General features: G+C 34.5%; 1 protein-coding gene across 2 annotated transcripts; it reads left to right on the top strand.

Annotated features, from left to right (window-relative positions):
* Window positions 1-2762: 2762 nt before the first annotated feature.
* On the top strand, window positions 2763-5878 carry LOC143623702 (uncharacterized). Of its 2 annotated transcripts, none has more exons than XM_077094545.1 (8): window positions 2763-2881; window positions 3225-3412; window positions 3499-3731; window positions 3810-4059; window positions 4143-4288; window positions 4359-4564; window positions 4657-4781; window positions 5167-5878. In XM_077094545.1, coding segments are annotated over exons 1-8 (1734 nt in total). In that variant the 5' UTR covers window positions 2763-2879; the 3' UTR covers window positions 5751-5878. The 2 variants fall into 2 exon arrangements, with proteins under 2 accessions (XP_076950660.1, XP_076950661.1); XM_077094546.1 differs by lacking the exon at window positions 2763-2881 and adding an exon at window positions 3065-3152.
* The last annotated feature ends 10353 nt before the right edge of the window (window positions 5879-16231 follow it).

Below are 16231 nucleotides of genomic sequence, written 5' to 3'. Positions count from 1 at the left end.
ATAATGAATGTTGGGTTGCTAATGATTGTGGAAAATTTGAGTTTGATTGAATTGAATAGGTGGAAGAGAGAGAAATTAGTTTATAATTAGTTTTATAATGCATGGTAGAGTACATTATGCTTTTAGTCACTTATTATCCTTTTTGACCAACAAACATAATTCGTCCCAGCTTCATTTTGGATCATATTTCAATGGCATCTACTTCATCTTCTAGTGCTAAAGTTTATACTTATGATGTCTTTCTAAGCTTTAGAGGCGACGGTACTCGAAATTCTTTCACTTATCATCTTTACCATGGACTAAAGCGAGCAGGAATATATACTTTTAGAGACAACGAAGAAATCAACAAAGGTCAACAACTACAACCGGAAATCGAGGCAGCAATCAAAGCGTCAAGGGCTTCAATAATTGTATTGTCACGGAATTATGCAACTTCCATTTGGTGCCTTCACGAGCTTCTGCTTATCCTCGAGCAAACGGAAGGCAACCATGTTGTTCTAGTTGTTTTTTATCACGTTATATCTTGCGGATGTTAGGAAACAAAAAGGAAGTTTTAGCATTATAGTCTTATGTTTTTTTTCTTTGGCAAACTTTAATGGTAATTTACTAACATTAAGTACTTCACATTTCGGCGTTTAGTTTATCTTTAGGATATTTATACAAAGTAGTAGTGAATCTCTAAATTTCATCCCATGAGCTTCTTTTTATTTTTCTTGCAGTCCTGAACCAAGCATATTGAAGGAGATTGTTGATACAATTTATGATAAGTTAGATTGCAAAGAAGTTCATCTTCCACTCCATACAATAGGGATGGCAACTTGCTATAATGAGATCAATTCATGGTTAGGTGAGTGCAATCTTGAATAATTAGCAATTTATGGTATGCAGGGTGGAAGTGGCAAGACAACATTGGCTAAACATATATTCAATTCATATTGGAGATCTTTTGAATATGTGAGTTTTATTGAGGACATTGGTACTAGATGTAAAGGACCCAATGATTTACTTCAACTACAAGAACAACTTCTTAAAGATATTTTAGAGGGAAGAAAGAGAAAAACACCTCCTCTTAATTAGAATCAAGTAACATTTTAGTCCTAAAACACTTATATTCTCAATACACAACACAAAAAAAGTCATCAACAAAAATCTAACACAAAAAATTTAACATAAAAAAAAATACAGTGTAAAAAATTACGCACAAAAATTTAAACATAAAAGGTTTAATTAAAAAAAGTTAGTACACGAATGTTGTATACACGTAAAAATAAAACCTACTATTTGTATTTTTATATTTGTTCGTATTTTTATTATATCAATAATGTACTCAAACTAAAAATAAATTATATTTGATTTTGTGGTTGAATTCTTTTAAAATAATAATCTCATTAGAAAAAGTTATGGACATTAAAAATTAAAAAAAAGGTAAGGATAGTCGGAAAAAAGTTATAAACAAATAAATAAAATAATTATTACCAAAATATATTTCCCCTTTTTTTTCTTTTTACATTTTGATCTAAATCATTAATTATAAAAATTAAATAACAAAATGTTTTTCTACCTGAATTGCATAGGTTCAAGTTTTTCCGATTATCAAGAACTCGTGAAGACAAATTAACTTTCCAAGTGACATTACGGTTATGTTCTTACCTTGAATTATATGAATTTTCCAAAGAGCATGAAGGTCGAAATAATTCACACTAAAAGTATAGTAAGTAAACCAAAACCTTATAAATTAATAAATATGTCCAAACCCAAATTACCTGAACCCGACATAACCGTAAAATATAACACACATAAATTCTCCATTCACAATATATACAATTTGGCTAATTCCACCCTTCCCGGTTCACTTTTTTTTTGTATGTCCGGTTTATATATACCAACTAGCATTAAGCCCCGCGTTGCGGCGGACGCGTAAAACCGTGACAGATGAAACCAATGTTGTTAAGACTGAACCGGCCGGTCGAACCGGTCCGACCGGGATTCGGTTCACTGGCCGATCCGGTTCTATGCAATTCACCTGGCTTCCAGAAAACCCTCAGTCTGAACCAGTTCGTCGGACCGGAAAACTGGATCGATTGAGCCGGTTTACTATAAAAAAATTATTTTTGAAAAAATCTTTTTACAGCCGTAACCGTCACTTTTTAGGCCAAAGTTGTTCGGCCAGCCCGACCGGTTAAACCTATGAACCTGTTGCATGTCCGGTTCGCTGTCTAATACGGTTATGAAAAAACTGGGTAGAACCCATGCAACATTGCCGTCAGCGACCACCAACACCAAAAAAACTCATATAAAAATGAAATAAAAGGAAGAAAATTAACGAAAGTATACGTAAAAACGTTAAACCATGCACACGAAACGTAGAACAAAGAAAACATTAATTAACTTGATCTAGGCACCGTGCTTTGCAACGGGGTTGTTAAACGGGAACAAAATAGTCATAAAAACACTAAACCATACACGCAAATTGCGACGTGTTAATCACAAAGTTTATACTAAAACGAAAATTTTGTAAATTATAGACAATATAGGGGACCAAAGTTTAAAGAGTTAAAATTGTTGGTGCTAAATGGTAAAAATATTGGGTCAAAGTAAAAAAAAAATGATAAAAAGAAAAGTATGTATAAAAGTAATATACATCCAACCAAACTTGATGTACAAATTAGAAAGCTTAATGTACAACTAATGATGCACACAAAAATTGCAAATTGTATAATTATATATTAACGTTATCCTCCGGTTCTATCTTGAAGTTGAACCAACCAGTGATCGGTTTACAAAACCAGATATGAATTTGTTTTCTTCTCCAGATATTTTTCTCAAATTCTTTACACCTCAACACACGGTTTACATTTATCTCTTTAATCCAAATTCTCATGTGAGTCTTCTAGTTTTATCAATTTTCTGCAAATAAACCATGCATTCCATAAATGTAAAGGATAGATATGTTTATTTATTTTTTGACTAACCAACTAAATATACTAATTGCTAGTTTAAAATCCATCTTGGTAATTATAGAACGCAATTCAATCCGAAACTCATATTAATTATTGATAGCATTTTGTTTATTTGGTTGGATTAAGGTGGTATATATATTAACAGGCTACAACTTGTAATCTCTTCAATGAAGATTTAAGATTCTAACCAATGTATATATAATAAATAAGCCGTTGTTTTTCTCTTACCATTGTCGATTTCTTTAATTACCATTCTGTTTGTAGGTTGACATTCAAAGTTGCAGTAAATGGCTTACTAATCTACCCAAGAAGCTGCAAGTGCAAGTATGAATTATTGGCTTCCATAAGTCCTGACGCGCACCCGAAAGAGAAATTCAAGCGCGACAGTCTTTACATAAACAAGGAAGGCAAATTAAGAAGCTTTAATCATAGAAAGGTTTCACGTAAACGTGGTACGCACCAATGGGTCCGTCTATCTACATTCACATTTGTGTTCATGATAATATGACTTTTAACGTGTTATGTTGTTTCGGTGCAGGTGGTTCTTTAAGGGGGCAGGGATGGAAATATGGATCAGGATTTGTGGATGGAATATTCCCAGTTTTGAGCCCTGATGCTCAACAAATTCTGAATTTTATGAAAAAAGAAATGGATTTAAACAAGGTATGGGATGCTCTTAGTAGTCTTCCTCCTACGCATACCACATGGGATGACGTCATCAGTGTTGCGGTTCTACTTCGTCTCAATAAAAATTGGGATCCAATCATATCGGTACCAACCAATATCTTTCTTCTGGTTTTACTCTCATAAAGTTAAAAAGACCGAGGATTAAAATGATTCCGGTTACAGATGTGTGAATGGATATTGTACAGGAGTACTTTCCAGCCTGATGTAATCTGCTACAATTTACTTATTGATGCTTTTGGACACATTTCACGCGCTGACAAGGCAGAATCCACTTATTTGAATCTTCTAGAAGCTCGGTGCATTCCCACTGAGGACACTTATGCACTTCTTCTAAGAGCCTATTGTGCGTGCGGATTGTTAGAGAAAGCCGAAGTTGTCTTTGTCGAAATGCAGAAATACGGTCTTTCACCAAGTACGTCTTGACCATTGACTTTGACTTTGACCATTTTATGTTTGAAGAATACTTGACATGATCTTTTGTCAATATAAATGCAGGTGCAGTGGTGTATAATGCGTATATTGATGGATTAATGAAGGGTAGAAACACACAGAAAGCTATAGAGATTTTTCAAAGGATGAAGAGAAATTGCTGCCAACCGTCAACAGAAACGTATACAATGTTGATAAACTTATATGGAAAGGTGCGGTTGAATACAGTTAACAACAATGCTGGTAAATTCAAAGTAAATGAAGTTACGATTCACTTTGCAGGCGAACCGTTCATACATGGCTTTGAAGGTGTTCCGAGAAATGACGATTCAAAAGTGCAAACCGAATATTTGTACTTACACCGCGTTAATAAACACATTTGCTAGAGATGGCCTTTGTGAGAAAGCAGAAGAAATATTTGAACAGTTACAGGAAGCTGGTATCGAGCCCGATGTTTATGCTTATAATGCACTCATGGAAGCCTACAGGTGATTTCTAAATTGAGTTTATTTTTTCATTTTCTTTTTGTTTTTTTATTGACATAAAAACTCATAAGAAATATGTTATGTTTTTTTATCAGCCGGGCAGGCTTTCCTTATGGTGCTGCAGAAATCTTTTCGCTTATGCAGCATATGGGGTGCGAACCAGATAGAGCCTCGTTTAATATTATGGTTGATGCGTATGGAAGATCTGGATTTCATGAAGGTAAGAAAAAAGATAGCAAATAGAGCCTCATTTAACATTATGTTTAGAGTTAAGTTCTTTGTTCGTCTCTATGGTATGGTCATTTTTATCAGTTCAGACCAAATTTGAAACCTTTAACTCTTGGCATTAGTGTGGTTTTATTTTTGAACCCTTTTTGTCCTTGGACTAACTATGTTAGAGTTTTTTTTGTTGTGTCGAAGGATAAATGTCTGAATTGCCCTTCTATTTAATAGAAAAATCCAACAGAGTTAAATCTTAGGGACAAAACTGTTAAACTGACCAAATCACATGGACAAAAAAAGAACTTAACTCTTATGTTTAATATATGATTCTAGAACAATATCATAGTAATTTAATTTTATTCACGAGTATGTTTTGGGTTTAGATGCTCGGTTGGTATTTGAGGAAATGAAGCGGCTAGGAATTGAACCAACTATGAAGTCACATATGGTCCTTCTATCAGCCTACTCGAAAGCCGGTAACGTGTCAAAATGTGAAGAAATAGTCAGCAAAATGCACAAATCAGGGCTCGAGCCGGATACGTTTGTGCTCAACACAATGCTAAACGTTTATGGGCGAATGGGCCATTTCAAAAAAATGGAAGAAGTTTTAGAAGTTATGGAAAACAGGTCATACACACCCAATATCAGCACTTACAACATCTTGATCAATATGTATGGACGTGCGGGCTATTTTGAACAAATGGAAGAGATTTTCAGGTTGTTGTCGGCTAAGAATTTGCAAAGGGACGTGGTGACGTGGACTTCTCGTCTTGGAGCATATTCTAGGAAGAAACAGTACACGCGATGCTTGCAAATCTTTGAAGAAATGCTTACTGATGGATGCTATCCTGATGGAGGTACTGCAAGAGTTCTACTTTCTTCTTGTTCTACCAAAGAACAAGTTGAACAAGTGTCTTTAGTTCTTAGGACAATGCATAAGGATATGAAAACCAACCTACAATTATGACAAAAGTGACTTGAACATACAATGTTGTAATTATTACAAGCCCAAATTCAAGTAAATCGATCCACACATACACATGCATACACAGGCACGCATGTGTGCTTGTGCGCACAAGTGACACGCGTGTAAGTTTTATTAATAAGTTGGAATTATCAATTATGTCTTTTTAATGTGGAAGCTGTTGAGCTTCAAGTGGACATATATCTTGAACATTCAAGTCTCTCTCGATCTTCTTATTCTCTATAGTTTCCCGCCATCTATATTCGTAACCCTACACTGTGTTCCTGAGTGTTAATAAAGGGGAGAAAGGAAAAGAAATGAATGGAAAGTAAAGAGTTGATGTGTTCCTTAGTTTTTTTAGGAGAGAAAGGAAAAGAAAGATAAAAATGATGTGTTCCTAAGTTTCATTAATGGAAAGAAAGGAAAAGATAGAGGGAGAAATAAAGAAGAAAAGTGGGTGGAAAACTTTCTTTCCAAAATGGAAAGAATTGAGAAGAAAGGAAAAGAAAAAGATAAAGGAGATGAAATGGAAAAGAAAAGGAAAACGTTAAGTAAACTCGGGAACACAGACAAATCCCATCAACCAACCAAGAATTCCTAACCCACTTCATACAAGTCTACAACAAATCCCATCAACCAACCAAGAATTCCTAACCAGTTCATACAAGTCTACCATCCAATACTAATAACCCACACCTATTTATGCAGCTCATCTCAATTCTTTAAAGCTTGGTCACATAAAACCAGTTGTGGATATATACTTTTTTTGTACGGGGGGCATAATACAGGTTTGCTAAAAGTGAGCCAGACTTGACCGAATCGTGACTGAATTAATGACCTAACCGAACACTTAACCGACAGTTCGATTAATCCTTAACCATTTAACCAAATGATTTCCCTCTGTTATGGTTATGGTATTTGGCATAACCGAATTAACCGAACCGAATGTCATAAATTTAAAATAACTTTATGTATGATCCAGTCTTCAATCAGTGAAATTAAACTCTAGAAAGCATATTTAAACATAGATATCATACAACACTGAATTGGAATAAATATGATACTTCAAAAACATCCAAAAATGGATGGTTAATGAGAGTGATATGGATACAATAGTGTCCCACGTCGGCGTCGCTTGTACACCAAAAGCTTTCAGAAAGTTTCTTCTATAAGAGCCAAAAAAAACTGAATAGCTCTCTGCCTTATAAATTGAAAGGCTCAAGGATTTATACAGGCTAGGCAAAGCACAATTATTTTATTTAAGCCAGCCGAGGCCGAGGGTTTATAACTGGACGGTGGGCTAGTTTGCTATTTTAAGCCTATTAGCTTCCAAGTTGTAAAGGATTTTTAAGCTATAGATGGAATGGATGTAAATCCGCCCCTGCGTGACAAAAAAATCTTAGGCTATCTAGTAAGGAAGTCAATGATAAAATGACAAAGGGAGAATGCTTTTGGTGCATTAAGAAATTCAGCCCTGGCAATAAGTGCAAGAATAATAAGAAAGACTTGTTCCACTTTGAAGTTGCAGAAGGGGAAGAAAATATAAACCCACAAGATATCCCTAATATTGTTCATAATGCTCATCGCAATGAAGAACAAATGTAAGATCCTCTTGTTTCACTACATGCTATATCACTAGTATCCCCTCGTACAATGAAAAGTGTATTGAGTAACTGGTAACAAACCTTGCGTATATAGACAATGGATCAACCCATTGACTAAACTACTCAGTTAAGACCATTAATAACATGCTAGTTACTATAGTATAGGGTAATAAGCTAGCTTGTGTGAAACTTTGCAAAGATTTTCAGTGGATTATGCAAGGAAGTTGGTATATAGCTGATATGTTAATAAATCCATTGAGAAACTACTATATCGTTTTTCAAAATCTAATGATATTATGTGGAATGTCAAACACACACCTTCGAATTACATAGGTGCAGAATCTGGTGGACTGAGCTAAGTTCTAGGTGGAGGTGTAGGTAGAGGTGTAAAAATATGTTTGGCAAAGAGTTTTTAGGAGTTTTTTAGGGGCTTTAAGCTACAAGCTTTTAGAAAAAGCTCCTATCTAATAGAAAGTATTGTTTGGTTAGAGGAGCTTAAACCTTTCAGGAGAGGAGAAAAAAACTCCAAATTAAAACGCTACTAATAGTGGCGTGTAAAATAATTACAAGTTTCTAGGGTTTATAATTACCTAAATGACCTTCCATATATATATATATATATATATATATATATATATATATTCTATCCCACCTTCCTTCACACCGTCTTATAAATTATAAATTATCTAATAAAAAGTATTGTTTGGTTAGAGGAGCTTAAACCTTTCAGGAGAGGAGAAAAAAACTCCAAATTAAAACGCTACTGATAGTAGCGTGTAAAATAATCTACAAGTTTCTAGGGTTTATAATTACCTAAATAACCTTCCAATATATATATATTCTATCCCACCTTCCTTCACCGTCTTATAAATTATAAATTATCAATCTAAATTAATAGCCTTCTAATTCTTTACGTTTCTGCAAGCAAGGTTTCGTGAATTCGTGATCTAAAAGTAGTGAAAGTAAATGTATGAAATATGATCTTTGATCATTACTTATTTCTGGTTTCATTGATTACGCATAATTAAGCTACTACGATTTGATTGATGATTATTATATCATACATAACCGTGTGCGATTGATGTATTAAAACCGGTATATGAAGTGTAAACAATTAATTTGGGAATGATTGTTAGATATTATTCAATTATTTAGTTGTAGTATGGTGCCCGTGAATGGCAATAAACTTGCTTGTATTATTTTTTGACAAATTAGTTTCATGAACTGAAGGAATGAATCGAAAGCCCTTTACTTCATATGTCTCTGTGTATTTTAGATTAATTGCCTAATTGGGACACAATTGCTAGGTACTTCATCAGTAAGGACTATCAATAGTTATGTATAGGCCAAAATATAATAAATTGCTAAAGAAAATAGGGAAAACTGATTATTGATTTAATAATAACTTGAAATTGATGCATATAATTAGATACTTGAGAATGATTGTTAGGACGCCATCCTGTTGCGAGGCATTATGTGATTATTTAGTTGCAATTTGGTTAGGGGTACAAATGAGCCGAGTTGAGCCTGAGCTCAACTAGGCTTGAGCTCGGATTGTTTAACTTACACGGATCTCGAGCTCGGCTCGTTTCGAGCTATGTTTTCAAAGCTCGAATTTGGCTTGTTTAATACTTATTAATTATTTTTTATATATTTTTCATTAGTTTTGTATATATATTTTTTCAATATTAGTTTTATGTATAAATGATATATATTATTTAGTTATATTTATTTCTTTTTTCATAATAATATATACTTATTAGTAATTATAAAATTTATATTTATAAAATTTATATAAATGACAGACTTGTTTAGGCTCGCAAGCCGACTCGAGCTCGATAAGTGAAGCTCGGGCTCGGGCTCATTTATTAAACGAGCTTACCAGGGCCGTCTCCGAGGATTGATATACCTCGGTCGAGATGAAAAAAAGGCCTGTATAGCTTAAACGGGTTTCGAGTATAATTGTTTTTAGGGTGAATATATTTAAAATGATTAACATCCATACCTACGGTGATGGAACTTGAACATTTAAATTTATGGGGGCTGACAAATATTAGACATACAAAACAAAAAAAAATACCAAATAATTATTTCTTAAAAAATCAAGTTCATTTTTGAATTTATGAGAGGTCTGACTGACCAACTAGATACACATAATATTACTAAAACTACATGGTCTAAAATCTGGGTCAGTGATGGAACTAGAACATTTTAATTAAATGGTCACAAACACACTAATGTTCTTTTTTGCATCCATATGTAAAACATCTAGGCCAACTTCCTTGCTTTCTTTCGTTTACTAGACAAATTAATAATCATTATCGGTTGACGTTCTTCAAAGGTTTTTCTAACTTCTTTGAGTATTGATTTCATTGGTATAGAGGATAGAACCCTACTCTTGTTTAAGGTTTCTTTTTAAAACATATTCTTCTAGAGAAATATTTTAAAAGATATAAACATGTATCAATAAATTAAAAATTAGAGTAAGGCGTATAAATTTATAGTAAGCAAAGTTAATAGCTTGATATAGAAAATATAATAATGATATAGAATTAGAAAAATAGTAAAAGTAAAAAAGTGTTAGTCATTTAAATCATTTACTCATTTAGTAATAAACAAAACTAAAAATAAATTTACACCTTAAATTAAAGAGAAAAAAAATAAAATTAGAGTATGCATATAAAGTATAAAGTGATTGATTGTTGACTGGTGGTGTCAGGAGGGAAAAGAGAATACAGAGACCAAATAAAAAATTATTTTTCTTTAACAATCATCTTCTTCTTCATTTTGTCTCTGCAACTCACTTCTTTCGAGAAAACTTTGATCTATCACTACATAAAAGAATATAAATGTATAAAAATAATATGGGCCCCCAAAATTTACGTGCCTCGGCCGGTTTTCCGGCTTGCCCTACCCTAGGGCCGGCCTGCAGCTTACTTTAAGACTCGAGCTCGGGCTCAGGCTCGATTGAGGTTTTTTACGAGCAAATCTCGAGTAGCTCGCGAGCGGCTCGGCACGTTTGCACTCCTAAGTCTGGTATGACTGATAATCAACTTGCTTGTATTATTTGTGACAACTTAGTTCCATGAGCTGAAGGAATGAAATCAGAAGCTCAACATTTGATAATCATGTATTTGTGAACAATCTATTTCATTATTAATTGCCTAATAGAAACAAAATCACCAAGTACTCAATTTGCAGATTTATCAACAGTGGTATTTAGGAATGATTGTTAGTATTCCTAATTGTGAAAACATAATTTCATATTAATGCATATTTATTAGATAACTAGGTATCATATTAATTGTGATAAAACATTCTAATTAGAATCATAACTAACCTAATCAAACTGTAAGGCCCCTCACCCGGTTGTTGGATTTAATCATAAACTCAGTTCAACACGCGGAAACTCATACAAATTGCAGTGGAAACAAAACTTTACATAATAGCTACTTTCCTTAATCTAATCTTCAATATGGATACGCTCGTACGCACTTCAAGCTCACCACATATATTTACAGTACCTGTATGCATACTAAAAGTCAGCTACGTGCTAACTGAGTTCTATCTTTGCCTTCTTTACATAAAAGTTTCTTTCTTCATATTAACTCATGACACACTCGTATACGAAGATACTAATGCCATTCTTTACTTACTTGCACATTCTTATTTTTTCATGTCTTATCTTGCCTCATTCTAACATATACGTATCACATAACATTCATACAAGAAGCACTAATTCATATCCATTGAACGGACACTATCAATGTCCATAAGAGGAAAGTATGTCCATATCCATACAAGGAACACTTATTCATGTCCATAAAAGGAACGCCTGGTCTTATCCATTGTAGAAATGCCTATTCATGTCCATTAAAAGAACGTCTGGCCTTATCCATTGAAGGAACACCTATACCTATGCATACAAGGAACATCTATTCTTATCCATAAAATGAATGTATGTTCATATCCATTTAAGGAACGTCTATCCATATCCATACACGTCTATCGTCGAATCATGTAACGTTAACTCGTATCTATAAAAATAACAATAAACACATAACCATTTAAGGAGCATTTAACACATAAACATAATCATTTAAGAAATAATACCACATAATCATTCAAGGGACATTAACACACAATCCATAGAAAGAGAATATGTCTATCGAATAAGCATTCACATACCTTTCACGAACATTCATGAGGTGGACAGATATAGGGTCCATCGGACCCCCCCCCCCCCCCCCCCCCCCGACGTCTATGTCATGATGTGCTCACATTATTCATACAACTTATCGTATAAAGAATTAAGTATATATTTGTTTATTAAACCGCTTGCCTTTCGGTTCTAAATATTTAATTGTTAATCTTTCTATAAAACGAGTCTTTCATCATTTAACTTTCTTTGTGAGTATGTATACAACCCAAAACATTTAAACGGGAAAAAGGTCTAAAACTCACCTGACTCCTTATCCTTGCTTAGCTTTAACTGTCTGACCGGTTCCTTCCTTGACAATTAACATTAATTGTTAGTTAATCGAGTCATTAGGATGTCCATCTCGCCACTCACCTACCTAGTTGATATGAGATGGTTCTTGACATAAGGTTATGTCCAGGTCCTTAGCTAAAATTAAGCCATATAACTCTCGTGTTCACGCATTAAATGGATATTGTGTTTCCGAATAACAGTTGCGGGCTACCTGGACTACTCAGGCCCATTGAGAGCTGGTCTAGGTACAACTACCTGGGCTATTAAACTGGCCCAACATATCAGTCCATAACCAAAGAAAATACTACTTCACGTTGAACCAATCAGCTTTGCATGCTCTAATACAACTTCAGCATTTTCCTACTGGAACTTAAAGCTCATATTATCAATGGTGAGAAATATATATATATATATATATATATATATATATATATTATATATAGATCTTTTATTTCATGGGAGTCTAGCTAGGACCCACCGCTAACCGATATTTTGAAGAATATCGCTTCTGAGTCCGATTGTATTTTGCAACTTCAAGTGGTTAGACTAAAATGTGATATCTTCGTTTAATCTATATTTAAAACAAAGTTTGTTACTTTATTAATTCTAAGGATCCAATCTATCATTCTACTAAATTTTAATCTGAACCAAGTTCGTTTAACCAACCTCTTTTACCAATTTACTAAGCCATAAATGCGAGATATCGTTCTAATCTTTGATCAAGGCCAAGATTCATACTTTATGAATCCTTGTGGTCCGACCTATCATTCTAAGGCTATTGCAAGCCAAGATCTAATAAAAACACAACCTTTAATCCAAGCTCACCTTTTCGCCGTTCTGGAGTAGATTCGGTTTGAATGAAGATGAATATGCTTGATCTTGCTTCTTGAATGATGTGTCTTGCGTAAAGAGGAATTGACCTTCTTGAAATATTGATTCTTGAAAGAGGGTGTTTATGTGTGTACTTTATGGTGTTGGATGATGAATGAATGATTAATGGTTCATATTGTGAGTAATTATATATAGGGATTTTGTTAAGCCCATAATAAGCCCCGTGACTCTTGAAAGCCCATAGTTAAATCATTGTCCATATTCTTATAAAAATAGTTGTTTATTTATTATTAATATTAATAATTTTGTTTTTTATTAACTCATAAAACGGGATGTTACACAAACACACATAACAATTCCGTGTGCCTCATCTCTTTCAAAATCGAGTTCCTTTCAAGAACCCTAATACCATCCTTAACTATACATCCTAAAGGGGAACTCGATCAAGATGACAAACATCACATCATACAGTGTTGTTATTGCTACTCTCTCTGTAACAGGTACATAGGTTTAATATTATATTCATTTTTTCAATTACTACTATCAAGATCTGATCAGCATGTGGTATTAGAGCGATGAAGGGGAACTCGATCAAAATCGAGTTCCTCTCAAGAACCCTAATATCATCCTTAACTATACATCCTAAAGGGGAACTCGATCAAGATGACAAACATCACATGATACAGTGTTGTTATTGCTACTCTCTCTGTAACAGGTACATAGGTTTAATATTATATTCATTTTTTCAATTACTACTATCAAGATCTGATCAGCATGTGGTATTAGAGCGATGTTTATTAATTAGTTTTTCATGTTTTCCCTAAATCTGGTAGTAAAATCGTAAAACATGAATTTGATTAAAACCCTATTTTTTAGGTTGTATAGTCTTCATGTTTTGTTAAGAAAAAGTTTATTAAAACTGGTTATAATTTCTAGATAAAATTGCAAAATTTTTCCTTTAAACATATGCGATTTACGGATCAGGTCTTTTAAAATGTTTTTTTTGTAGGCGGTGTCCTTTACATGGGATGTTTGTTTGATTTTCGTCCTTTTGACTAACACACATCCATTTTCCCCGTTAAGTGTTTGCACGTGAGAAACATGTGAGGGGTTGTTTTGTCTTTTCACCCATTTCTGCAACATGTCAGTCGCATCTCCCTCCTCTCTCTCTCTCTCTCTCTCTCTCTCTCTCTCTCACACACACACACGTCCCGATATAAAACCCAAATTAATCCCTTCCAGGGCCCTAAATCTTATCATCTTCTCACATTCCAATCCCAAATCTAAACCTACGCTCAAAATTGAACCAAGCGAGCACCCTCGGATGATACCATGGAGTCGCGATTCTACATTGGCGAAGCCCACGATCGAGAAGAATGTCAATATGTAATTTCAACTTTCTAGGGTTTACAATAGTAATTTCTATTTGTTTTTAGGTTAATTTTGGTACTTACCCAATGATTAATATTATCTTTTAGTTGGATTTCCTCATTTGTTTTCCACAATGTTGTATCATGGTGGTAAATTTTCAAAATTCTCTGGATGAGTTTATAATAAAAGTGTGGTACATCATATTCATGAACTTGACATTGACAAATTTTCTGTTCAAGAGTTTGATGGAATCTTGGAGCAAATAGGTTATTCTAATAAGATACGAGATACTACCATTATCTAGTTCCAAATGAAGATTTGGATTTTGGGCTTAGAGCTTTTGGAAGTGATGACGATATTAGGGGATTTGCTCAGTATGTGGGCGAACATAATTTAATGAGTGTATACCTAGAACATGAAACAACCACTCTCCACACATATTTCTGCTCACCATCAAAGGTTGTCACTAAAGAAATCACTGATGAAGAGTATATGGCAATGGAGATAGCAACTGATATGTCTAATTCATCCAATAGAAAAATATTCTTGTTGGGTTGGCATGCTAGTACAAATGAAGTTGGCCAAAGTAGTGGCCAACACGGGAAAATTGATCTTGTATTAGATGATCCTAAATTCGACCCTTCATTTGGAGAGAATACCTTTGGTGATCATGAAGACGATGATAATCACCAACCTACAAATGAAGGTGAGATCCACCAACATACAAATGGATGTGAGACTCACCAACCTACAAATGCAGGTGAGAGTAACCAACATACAAACAAAAGTAATGTCCTGGGAGATTATGGCAGTGGAGATGATGGTGGTGGAGATGATGATAGTGGAGATGATACTGGTGTAAATGATAGCAGTGGAGATGATAATGGTAGAGATAATAGCAGTGGAGATAATGACAGTAGAAATGAAAACTATGACGGGAGAGATGAGTCAGGAGGAGATGGTACTGATGAGGAAGATAGGGATTACATGTTGGAAGATAGTGACAAAACAAATGGCATGGATATAGATATGAGGGATTTTAGATTGCATATTGATGTTGATGTTGATCACTAGGCTACCATTGATAGTTTAGATGGTTTAGAAATGAAAGATGTAATGTTGGATAATGATAAACTTTATAAAGAAGAAATGGATGAGAGACATAGATTCCCTTTTTTATAAGGGTCAAATGTTTGGTACAAGGGAAGAGGTGAAGAAAATGATTAGATCACATGCTGTTGAAACAAGAAGACAAATTAGGATTCAAAAAGATGATTGTATATGAGTAAGGGCAGTGCGTGAAGGTGATTTGGAAGATGGGTCCCATAGGGAAAAACATTTGGGGATTGGATATGGCAGTGTGGTAAAGATAAAGGGTCAAAAGATAAACATGTTGGGGGTACGGGGAAAAGGAAAAACCCACATATCAATAAACGCCCTTGGGTTTTGTTGCTTTCTTACCAGTTTAAATAAGATGTTAGGAAATAACCAAGTTGGTGACTAACCATAAATACCTTCAAACAAGGAAAATTTATGCTTGCAAACAACCTTCCTATCTCATAACTTAGTTGAGGAACTACAAGATAACCCCAAGATTTTAATTAAATGTAGACAGAATTACAAATTTTGTCCTTTAAAAAAAGCCAAATTACGGTTCGTGTCATTTTCTTAGTTTCCTTGCAGGCGGTATCATTTAAACTTTTTTTTCCTACACGTTATGTCCTTTACGCTAACTGGGTTAGAAAAACTCTGTTAAATCCCATCACGTGAGAAGCATGTGAGGGCATATTGGTCTTTTTGCCTACCCTGCAACTTCTTCTTCCTCTTCTTCTTCTTCATTTTGCAGATCTTAATTAGATTCATCAATTAACAATCTAGGGTTTCACCAATGGATCCCACCATCCCAATTTCATCACCATACCTCCCACTCTTCTTCTCCATCTTCTTAACCATCTACTCCTCCGCCCACTTCCTCCTCTTCCGCCACTGGACCACCACCTTCCGCCCAATCGCCGCCAGCTGCCTCATCTCACTTCTCTTTCTATGTTCTACCACACCATCACCATAACCACTCCTCAAACACCATCACCACCGCCACCATAGCTCCGCCACCAGCCACCGCTCCATCTCCGATTCCCTCTGTCTTCGAGCTGGAAACCCGTTCACGCGTATATTCTCCCTATATA

Source organism: Bidens hawaiensis, unplaced genomic scaffold (genome assembly GCF_021521415.1).
Source record: "Bidens hawaiensis isolate Kalapana, Puna unplaced genomic scaffold, B.hawaiensis_p1.1 tig00003536_1, whole genome shotgun sequence".
Lineage (NCBI taxonomy): Eukaryota > Viridiplantae > Streptophyta > Magnoliopsida > Asterales > Asteraceae > Bidens > Bidens hawaiensis.
Note: the sequence above shows the minus strand (reverse complement) of the source record. Positions and strands in the feature narration are given on the sequence as shown.